This window comes from Eulemur rufifrons, chromosome 7 (genome assembly GCF_041146395.1).
Source record: "Eulemur rufifrons isolate Redbay chromosome 7, OSU_ERuf_1, whole genome shotgun sequence".
Taxonomy (NCBI): Eukaryota; Metazoa; Chordata; class Mammalia; order Primates; family Lemuridae; genus Eulemur; species Eulemur rufifrons.
Genome location: NC_090989.1, coordinates 76,440,572 through 76,450,780, shown reverse-complemented (window position 1 = coordinate 76,450,780; position 10,209 = coordinate 76,440,572). Strand labels below are relative to the sequence as shown.

The 10,209-nt window shown below is 43.3% G+C and overlaps 1 protein-coding gene across 2 annotated transcripts; it reads left to right on the top strand.

The window, feature by feature from the left end:
- The first annotated feature begins 2,818 nt into the window (after window positions 1-2,818).
- RTP4 (receptor transporter protein 4) lies at window positions 2,819-5,994 on the top strand. 2 transcript variants are annotated; one of them, XM_069472797.1, is made up of 3 exons: window positions 2,819-3,049; window positions 5,202-5,420; window positions 5,819-5,994. In XM_069472797.1, the coding sequence occupies exons 1-3, from the start codon at window positions 2,871-2,873 to the stop codon at window positions 5,823-5,825; spliced, it is 405 nt and encodes a 134-aa protein (XP_069328898.1). In that variant the 5' UTR covers window positions 2,819-2,870; the 3' UTR covers window positions 5,826-5,994. The 2 variants fall into 2 exon arrangements, with proteins under 2 accessions (XP_069328898.1, XP_069328897.1); XM_069472796.1 differs by having other exon boundaries at window positions 5,202-5,994.
- The last annotated feature ends 4,215 nt before the right edge of the window (window positions 5,995-10,209 follow it).

Genomic DNA, 10,209 nt, shown 5'->3' with positions numbered 1-10,209 from the left:
CTAAAGGATATTACCTCAGTGGGTTAAAAGCAAAATGGAGCTAGTTATGTTAAACTTCCCTTTCACTGTTATAATACTTTGTTTTACTTCTTGTTATACCTTTTATAGGATAGTCGGCCATGAAGACAGAGGTGGGACAGGTGCTCTGGGGGAAGAGCTGGCCTTGCCAGCCAAGTTCCATAGACAGGGCCTCCATCTCCTTTTTCACTCCAATATCCATAAATCCTCATCACTCATGTCTAGACTCCCTTCTTTCCAAGTCTAAAATGTCCTCAAGAAGAACACATTTATTTGTGTTAAGCTTTGTGTTAGCCCTATTTGTGATGAGTCATGTGACATTCCAAAAATGGAGGCATCCCTAAGATTACAAAAACTTAATTTAAGTCTTGGTCAAAGCAAATCTATCTTGGCTTCAGTTCCTGCAACTGGTAAAGCAAGGGAGTTGGACTATTGCAGGACTGGCAAAAATGTTATTTCACCTACCAGTCAGTTGGTAGTGGCTGCCTAGAACACTGTGCTGAGAGGGACTCTGAAGTTACACCCAAACCCTGAGAGAAAGTTGTGAGGATTGGTTGGCAATGTCTGTCTTGGGTAAGAGCAGGGAAAGGATGTCACTTGCCATTCCAGGATTAGATGATCCATTCATTTCAGCTCTGAGCTGTCAAAAATCTAAATTTTTCTATGCCCTTTTTCAGAATTGATCTGTGCTTTTTTCCATTTGAGAATTCTTCCTATTTTCCAGCTGTCTCTCAGCAATTTTTTAACCAATCAATTTTGTTTTTTGTCAGATGCTTTGGATGAGTATTAACCAATCTATGATAAGGCCCCAACAGTTGATGAAAGCCTGAAGGTTACCATTATCACACTGTGTGATTTGGATAAGTCATTTTCTCTCGATGGTCTCAGTGAGATGGGAGGAGGATCACAAGATAATATCTAAGTCCTTTCCAACTGCCAAGTTCCACAATTCCATGATCCTGGAGTTACCATGCTTCAGTACAAAAAACAAAAGTAGTGGCTCACACCTGTAATCCTAGCACTCTGGGAGTCCGAGGCAGGTGGATCATTTGAGCTCAGGAGTTCGAGACCAGCCTGAGCAAGAGCGAGACCTCGTCTCTACTGGAAAAAATAGAAAGAAATTAGCTGGACAACTAAAAATATATAGAAAAAATTAGCCAGGCATGGTGTCACAGGCCTGTAGTCCTAGCTACTCAGGAGGCTGAGGCAGTAGGATTGCTTGAGCCCAGGAGTTTGAGGTTGCTGTGAGCTAGGCTGATGCCACGGCACTATAGCCCAGGCAACAGAGTGAGACTCTGTCTCATAAAAAAAAAAAAAAAAGTAGTTTAAATGCATTGTGTGGTTGCAAAAATGGCCAAAATTTTCTTCTTTTCCTTGTCTTTCTTTTTCTATTCCTTCTTGGTGGTGGGGAAGGTAGAGGGCTTCCTCCAGGCCCTCAAATCTCAAAGTATACCTGTGGTATTGTAAAACATATATTTGGTCTGTGACCCTGTTTCCTGGATTATAACTCCTAAAATCCTTAGAATCTCCACAGTCATCTTTTGTGAGCCGATGGCTGGTTGAAGGCTGGGAGCCCCTAGGTAGCCTTAGGATGGGGCTGGTCACTAGAAAGATCAAGCCATGATTAAAGAGTTGGGACTTTTAGCCTCACCCTACAATGTCCGGGTGACGTTGCGGGGAGAGAGGCTGAAGGTTAAGTTAATCACTAATGGCCCATGGTTTAATAAATCATGCCTACATAATGAAATCTCCATAAAAGCCCAAAAAGACAGGGTCCAGAGAGCTTTCAGATAGCCGAAAGCTGAGCTGATCCTGTCTTAGACACAGAAGCTATAGTGGGGCTTTCAAAGACATAAGCGTCCTGCTTGTCCTAGTTCCCTTATGTGAATTTAAACCCCAGGGGACAAAGCTTACTTTCTAGAATCCCAAACTCTTTGATTTAGAAGTGTCTTTAAGGGTCATTTAGTCCAAATTCCTCACCCTAGAACAGGAATTCTCTTTATCCTACACTGAAAGATGGCTCCTACACCTGCGTGTACACTGACCTTCCAGCTAATTTACATAGTGAATGGCAGAGTTAAATAATCCCTTCATGCTGCTGTTCTCCCCCGCCAGGACCCAGGAAATCTCCCTAGACAAAACTGCTAGTTCAGGGTTTCAAGATGGCTCCAGTGTGCTAGCCTGGAACCTGAAATACCATTCTCAGCTTCTTCTCAAGCAGTAGGGTGAGTGGAGACATTGCAGCTTTTGGATCTACATAGACTGAGATTCACAAGTCTCACTTCTACTGCTCACTCTCGTTGGGTGGCTTTGGGAAAGGTATCTCAGCTCTCTGTGCAGTTCACCTGCAAAATACCAGGAATAATCGTCCCTTAGGGGACTGCGGTGTGGAATCATTGTGTGCAGGTGCACGAAATGAATGTTGAGCACCCTCTCGCCCATGTCTCACCAGGGTATGAGCACCTGTGGGGGTAGGAACTGTTCCTTAGACACAAGATACTCCTTTATCCCCATGCTGCAATGTAGTGCTTTGCCTATTATAAAAATGAGAGGAAAAGAAAATAAAAGCTAATTTACATGTCACCCCAGAATCTAGAACAGAGCTCTGTATTCAGACATTTCTCTTGGCAAGGCCTGTTAACAAACTAACAGAATTCTTCTGCTGTTTTTGGAACAAAGATTTCTTCCGTGTAGCCAAACAGTTTAAAATGAAGGCTAAAAAACCGCTCAGGTCCAGACATAGAAACTGAAACTTAACTGAGCAGAGAAACAGAAACTGAACTGAACAGGGAAACTGAAACTGTGTTTCTCTGGCTGGGAATCCAGCAACACTGAAAGGTACTCACTGAACAATGATTCAGCCTCAGAAGAAGAAAATGGTTTTGGATACTGGGACGTGGGAGCAGACATTTCAAGAACTGATCCAGGAGGTGAAACCCCGGGCCAAGTGGACCCTGAAGTTAAATGGGGACCTTGAGCTGGGCTGCATGGCTCCAGGGTGGAAGCAGTATCAGCAGAGAGCCTTTGGCTGGTGAGTGTGGGTGTCCCCAGCAGTAGACCTTCTGAGCAGAGAGGCTCAGCTTAGCATTTATTCTTTTGAGAGCTTGTTGAAAAGAATGTATGTCACCAGGCTCCCCGCCCTTTTGTGGTCACAGAGCTCTTTAGTGTCTAAATGGTAAGACTCCACGCCTCCTTTTTGTTTAATTACAGGAAGTTTCTTCTTTTACTGGGTTTCCCTTCCTAAATATTTCTGGAAAACCCTGAAGAATTCCTCCATGTTCCAGAAATCTTCCCTTTTATTCTCTTGCCATGCCATTTGTTCCGGACTACCTCTGGAGTCTCCTGCAGTCTCCCTATCAGTCCTGGCAGGCTTCCCCAGGCTGCAGCAGCTCTCCAAGCCCTGGCCCTGTTCTGTCCAAGCCTGGGGCTGGGTCCTTCCTTTAATGCCATAAGAATTGGCTAAGATCAAGCAGTCACTCTGAACGTTACTTTGCTGAAGGCCTGAGGAAACTAGGAGATAATGATGCTGTAAAAACTAAATTGAAAACCTAGTTCCTGAAGTTCCCAAGTAACCCCTCCCTTATTGGCCCTCTCCCTCTTTAACCCCCAGCAAGCCAGGTTGCAGGAACCAGCTTCCTTGCCCATGTTAGGAGGGTGAGAGCTCCTGACCTGAAGTCCCCTGTTTTTATATGGCACACAGGACTTTCAGTCTACTTTTCATCTAACCTATTACCCTGCTTGCCTGCCTGCCCCTATCCCACCTCAGGCATGCCATGCATTTTCAGACTTCCATACCCTTCCTTACGGTGCTCTGCCTGTTTGGCAGGCCCTTCCCTCATTTTCTACCTACTTATCCTTCAAGGACGACTCAAGTGCCACCTCCTCTTAAAAGCGTTCCCTGGTCCTCCTAGGCAGAGTAAATGTTCCTTCTTCTACAGTCTCATAAGATAATGGGATAATCTTACCCCATAAGGATAAGATAAAAAAACTATATAATATGCATATATGTCTATATAATTATATATAAATATGTATTATATTTTAAAATAATACATTTATAAATAATATATATTTCTATATTACATATTATATAAAATACAGTATATATTTATTTTTAGCTGCAGAATCCATTGGTTAAATAAAGCCTACTAAGGCTCTGCAGAACAGTTTTCAAGCCATGTGCCAGACCCCGTATAGCAGTTATTTTGTTCTGCTTTGTGATCCAGTGAGCTGTGTTTCTGTCCACACCAGCCAGAGTTCTTTGAGGGACTCGTGATGTATTTTTTCATTTTGGCACACCCCTCCACCCCCAAACAGGAAGATATTTCTCCTGTTCAGATGAATTAATTTGATAGTCATGTTGAGATAGGAAAAGCAACCTACCAACATACTTGTGGAAAATATCAGCTTTTGAAAAGTGTTTTGTATTTTATAAGTGTTTTCATATACATTGTCTCATTTGATGCTGACAAAAAAAAAAAAAACCCTTGAATATTATTTTATGGATGTAAAAACTGAAGCTTACAGAAAGAAAGTGCCTTACCCAACGTCCCCTGATGTAAACTATGGACTTGGATCTTCAACTCAAGTATTAGGGCTCCAGGTCCCAGTCTGTTTCTCTAGGTGCAAAAGTAGACATGTTTCTCATTAGAGCTAATGTGGTATAATAGGTAAATAAGGTTGGTTTCAAATGCCTGAGATTAGAAACATACCTCTATCACTTACCCTGTGTGTCCTTGTTATGACTCAGTTTTCTTATCTGCATATTGGGTTCAACAGTGCTTACTTCATAGGAATGCTTTAAAGGTGAAATGGGATAACACTGTCAAGCACCAATTGCAGTGCCTGCCTCGTGACAGGTACTTTATTAAAGTTTTCTGTGACCATAATGAAGAACACATTTCTCTGGCAGAAGGCAGAAATTATTTCCCCTCTGAGACATCTAAAGATGTTTTACTAACAAAAAGGTAGACTTAGGGGCCACATTTGGGTGGTCAGTGGGTCACAGGAAAAACTTTCATCTGAAACACGATCTCCCTTGTTCCTGTTTGTCAATGACTGGGACAATCCAAATCACATGAAATCTTCTGAATTAAAAGGGGTCTTAGAGATGATGCAGGACTGTTTTCTCTCAGATTAACAATCAGTTGAGGACACAATGGGCATTTTCCCTCTGACTGCAGGTTCCAGTGCTCCTTATGCTGCCGAAGTTGGGCTTCGGCCCGAGTGCAGATTCTGTGCCACACATACTGGGAACGCCGGATGGACCAGGGCCAGGTGGTTATGAGACTCTTCGCTCAGAGGTGCCAGAAGTGTACCTGGTCCCGATATGAGACACCTGAATTCTCCCCAGAGAGCACCACGAGGATTCTGAACAACCTGGTGCAGCATATTCTGAAGAGGTACTACGGGGACGGAACCAGGAAGTTTCCAAATACGTCAGTGGTCCCAGAGGTGCCTTTGGAAGGGTCCCATGACAGGGACAACTGCGAGGCGTGTGCTCTGGGCTTCTGTGTACAGGGCTTGCAAAGCCATGTGACAGAGCCACCCACATCCCCACCCTCCTACCTGAAGATTAGGAATTCCTTTGCTGGAAATAGTATCGTGTGCATCCCAAAACAAGCCATGGACCAGTCAGCTCAGGCAAAGGAGGCTAAAGCGAGTGGCTATAAGGGGTCAGTGCCCAGCCATGACCAGGATGCATTGATCATCTATGTCTTTTTTCTCATAGTTTTTTTTCTTATAGCTAAATGCTTTAAACAAGAATGATAAACATAGGCTTGCCTTCTTCTCTCCTCAGGTCTTAAGTCCATGGTAATCAATGACCTGGCAGCCGTTTTAATATGACAGAGAATTTACTCTGAGACCAAGCAGGGTCAAGTTTGTAGAATAAACACTAGTTTCCTAGATATCTTCTGAAAATAGTGTAAAACATGACCAAACGCATAATGGACCAAATAATAAATATGTGATGAGTCGCTGAAAGGTCTTCGTTCATTTATTCACTTATTCACTTTCATTAGTATCGATAAATATAGAGATCTTATCTTGATAAGAACAGAGGGTCATGAGCACTATCAGAAAGCGCGGCAGGTGGAATAACGATCCCCTCCCCCAAATGTGCATGTCCTAATCCCCAGAAGCCATAAATATGTTACTTTACATGGCAGAATGGACCTTTGCAGACGTGATTAATTTAAGGACCTTGAGATAGGTAGATGACCTTGCATTATCCAGGTGGGTAATAAAAAGGGTCTTTATAAGAGGGAGGCAACAGGGTCAAAGCCAAAAAAAGGAGATTTGACAATGGAACCAGAGGTTGGGGTGATGTGCTTGGAAGTTGGAGGAAGGGGCCGCAAGCCAAGGAGTGAAGGCAGAATCCAAAAAGGCAAAGAAAAATATCCTCCTCTGGAGCCTTCAGAAGGAAGCAGCCCTGCCAACACGTGACTTTCGCCCAGTGATTTTGGACTTCTGATCTCCAGAACTGTTAAGTAGTATTATGAATTTGTCTTGTTTTAAGGCACAAGTTTGTGGTAATTTGTCACGCCAGCAATAGGAAACTAATATAGTTATCAACATCACAGCAGGAATCAGGCAATTATGTTTTAGGTATGCCTCAGTTCTGACAGAAAAAAAGAGCATTTTATACATTAGAAATATTGATCCATACCATCCCCTCTTTTTCTTCCTTCTCTCCTACTTAAGCACACTCATTCCCCATTCCAAAAAGATTCCCTTTGATTTGGTGATCCTTGGAGCTATCACATGGGGTTGGCAAGCGTGTGAGCACTTGTCAGTGTTGAGATCCCGTGGTGCAAGGCTACCTCCTTCACACCTGTCTGTGCCTGTGCGGCATCTCTGTGTGGCCACCACGCTGCCTTCTCTGCATTACCGTGTTTAAAACCAAGCTCAACAGCATCTCTGACGTTGCTGTTTCAATGTCCCCAGCCACCCAAGCTTATCACCTTGGTGTCATCTTTAACTTCTTCTCCCTGTCACTAACACTTTTTGTCCCTTCTTTTGTCAAGTTGCTCCCATCTCTTCCTTCTACTCTTCCTTGTCATCCCCTCTCCCTACCTGGTTCAAGATTACTGAATAGCTAGGGGATTTGGAGTTTACCCCATAGGCAATGGGGAGTCCATGCAAGCATTAGAGGATATGGGTAATTTGAGTAGAACCACATTTAAAAAATACTATATATTTCTGGGTAAGAGTAGAATATAGAATGGAAATAGTGAAGAATCTGGCTTGCAATAGGATAGTGATAAACACAGAAAGGGGTTTATGTAGACAAGAAACATAAGAGGCCAGAAAACCCAAGGATAAAAATACCCCCTTTTTATCTGGCCCTCTCTTTCCATTTCCTCTAGGCCACCCCCATGAGCACTCTCTCTTTTCCTTGGGCCTCAGTTTCTCTATCTACAAGACAGGTTGAGGTAAAATCATAGACAATTGAGCACATGTATTTACCTTTGCTCTCTCTTGAAACCACACTGAGTAACAGCAAAAGGAGAATAAAGGCATCAATATACAAGGGCAAGGACAATACTTAGAAGCTAGAACACTGATGTACTATTGACAGGTAACTGACTTAGCAGAGGAGAAAGAGCTGGAATATAAACTAAGTATGGGAAAACCAAGATACAAGGCAATTCACGTGGTACTATTCCAGAAAGGCTCCAAACTGTAGGCAACCAGTAGCTCTGAAGGTGGGCACTGAGAAGCCTGAAGTAGGAGCACTGGCCGAAAGACCTTCTAACAAGTTTCTTTCCCTACTCCCAGGCAGCGTGGGAACCACGCTTCACCCAAGGGGGGCGGGGCGGGGAGGAGGAATGAAGACTTATTTGCTGAACACATTTACAGTAAGGCAATGTATATTACACAATGGCTAGAAAAGAGGCTTTTGAATGTTCTTGCCACAAAGAAGTGATAAGTGTATGAGGTGCTGAATATGCTGATTGATCATTATACAACATATGTATGTACTGAAACATCAAATTGTCACTACAAATATGTACCATTATAATGTGTTGACTAAAAAATTATTTCCAACATAGAATTCTATACCCAGCCAAAACTTAATCATGTGTAGGTATAGAATAAACTTCATTTTCAGACATTCAATGAGTAAAAATTTTACCTGCCTCTCTCCATGCACCCATTTTCAGGAAGCTACTAGAGGAGAGGCATCCAAAAAATGACTGAGTAAACCATTTATAGTGAAGACATGGGGCCCAGGAAGTAGAGAGAGATAAGGAGAGTTCTTAAAATGCAGTCAAGGCCAGCTCCGTCACTGCAGGTGAGCACGAGGGAAGTGGCAGTGGAGGGCTCTGGTGCAGGCAATGAAGGGGTGCATTGACTGGAGAATCTTAAATTTATAATAGCCAATGAAAAGTTGTTTATTTTTCATTTTACCACAAATGCTACCAATTCTGAACAATGTCAGTGATGAATTATTTCCCCCAAATAACATTTCGTTGGTCTAAATTCTAAACAATTGCTACAGTTACAGTTGAGTTTTAATAATACATATATAAGTATTATTCTAACCAGTAAATCACACTGTGGACAGATCCCCAGCCTTGAAATTCAATTACTTCAAGGAATTCCAAGAACGGCCAGGGATGGGGGACTAGTCTTTCCCTAGCTGGGTGCCCATCTCCCTTGACTCCTTTCTCTAGCCTGGGATGTGAGCCTGGGGAGAGCTATATCCCAGAGGCTCAAGGATTTATAAAAGTCTATGGAATCTGTTTGGAGTTGGCCTCAGTCTCTTTCCTTTGCAGAGAAACAAATGGCCCCAACATTCTTGGAGAAACTTGTCTTTACACTGGAACAGAGGGTCCCCAAGCTTTCTGTGGTGTACACGAGGGAGGTGTTAAAAAAATGTACCTATTTGACATTCAGTGTGTCAAATAAGTACATCACTGATTGGCTGAGTTCAATTTAGGTTTCCAGAATATTCACATCCAAATATTTGGATATTTTGTTTCTATGGCACCTTGTGTAACTGCTCAGTGCCCAATAAATATTATTTGATTTATTGGACATTTGTTGGGCTTAAAGGCTAACTCTCCCCACCCTTCCCAACCAACTGTATAGCGCAGGAGTAGTGAGGGCCGGGATGGCAGCCTGGGAAGCATCACTCTGTCCTTATGCTGGGGAATTAATTTGGTGCCTGAAATAATAGATTGGGATATCACTGGAGGGAAGAAATATGAGGAGGGAAATTCAGCGCACCCCACCAACCATGAGTGGGTATTACCAGTCAGGCCAGGCAGCCAAGCTGGGATCAGGAACAGAAACAAATTTATTTTATAGACACTGTAAGCACTGAGATAATTCTCAGGCAAACAGATCTGACCTGAGAAGGCTTAGCAAAAGCTGCTGTTAACAAAATCAGTCATCCCTTGAAATGGAAAAGGTTTTTTCCATGTGTTGGTCATTGATTGTAGCCAAGGGCCAAAAGCCATGGATTTCAAGGAGTGCTAAATGCAATCTCTGGCCTTTCTGCACTGCCTTTCATGCTCTCTGCCTCATTTACACGTCACCCCCTCACCCCCAGTGAATTCAAGGCATTTTCATCCTACAGGATGAGGCCCTCTAAACATCCTCAGGCCACAAGGGCAGAGAGAGAAAAGCCTCTGGGGGTTTGGAAGGACAGATTCATCAGATGTCAGAGCCGGAAGCAATTTTAGAGCAGGATCATGATCCACCCCCTTCAGCAGGAGTGAGAAGAGTCACTTTTGACTCCTGCTGCCTCAGCTGAGGCCAAAAGGCACTGATAATTTCCACTTAAGGATGTCAAAGAGGTGAACACTCAGGGGTGATGCCTTCGTCTCTGGATTAAACTAAAAGCTCTGAATACGGAACCAGGAATTTTACAAGTTTATAATGGGAAGTAAGGAGAGGTTCAGAGGAGTGAGAGACAGAAGAATGGAGTAAATGGGGCAAAACAATGTATTTTGGCTTTTTGGAATTTCCGAACTATCTTGAAGTTGATGAAGGCCCACAGTATTCTAATGTGACTTGACCAGCCATTTGGGGGCCTGTTGTGGCAGGAAGCAGCACTGGCAGTCACTAATCCTCAGTTCCAGAGAGTTAGGTTGGCCTTTTCCCTGGAGACCCTGGGATGTGGAGGTAGAGGGGGTCCCAGGTGGCTTAATGGCTCAGACTCTTAGAGTGGGCTCTTGG

Bases quoted from the DNA above. Each gene is read 5' to 3' on its own strand.
- RTP4 (XM_069472796.1), top strand. From the start codon at position 2,871: ATGATTCAGCCTCAGAAGAAGAAAATGGTTTTGGATACTGGGACGTGG. The intron at 3,050-5,201 runs GTGAGTGTGGGT...CTCTGACTGCAG, and splicing joins CAGCAGAGAGCCTTTGGCTG to GTTCCAGTGCTCCTTATGCT.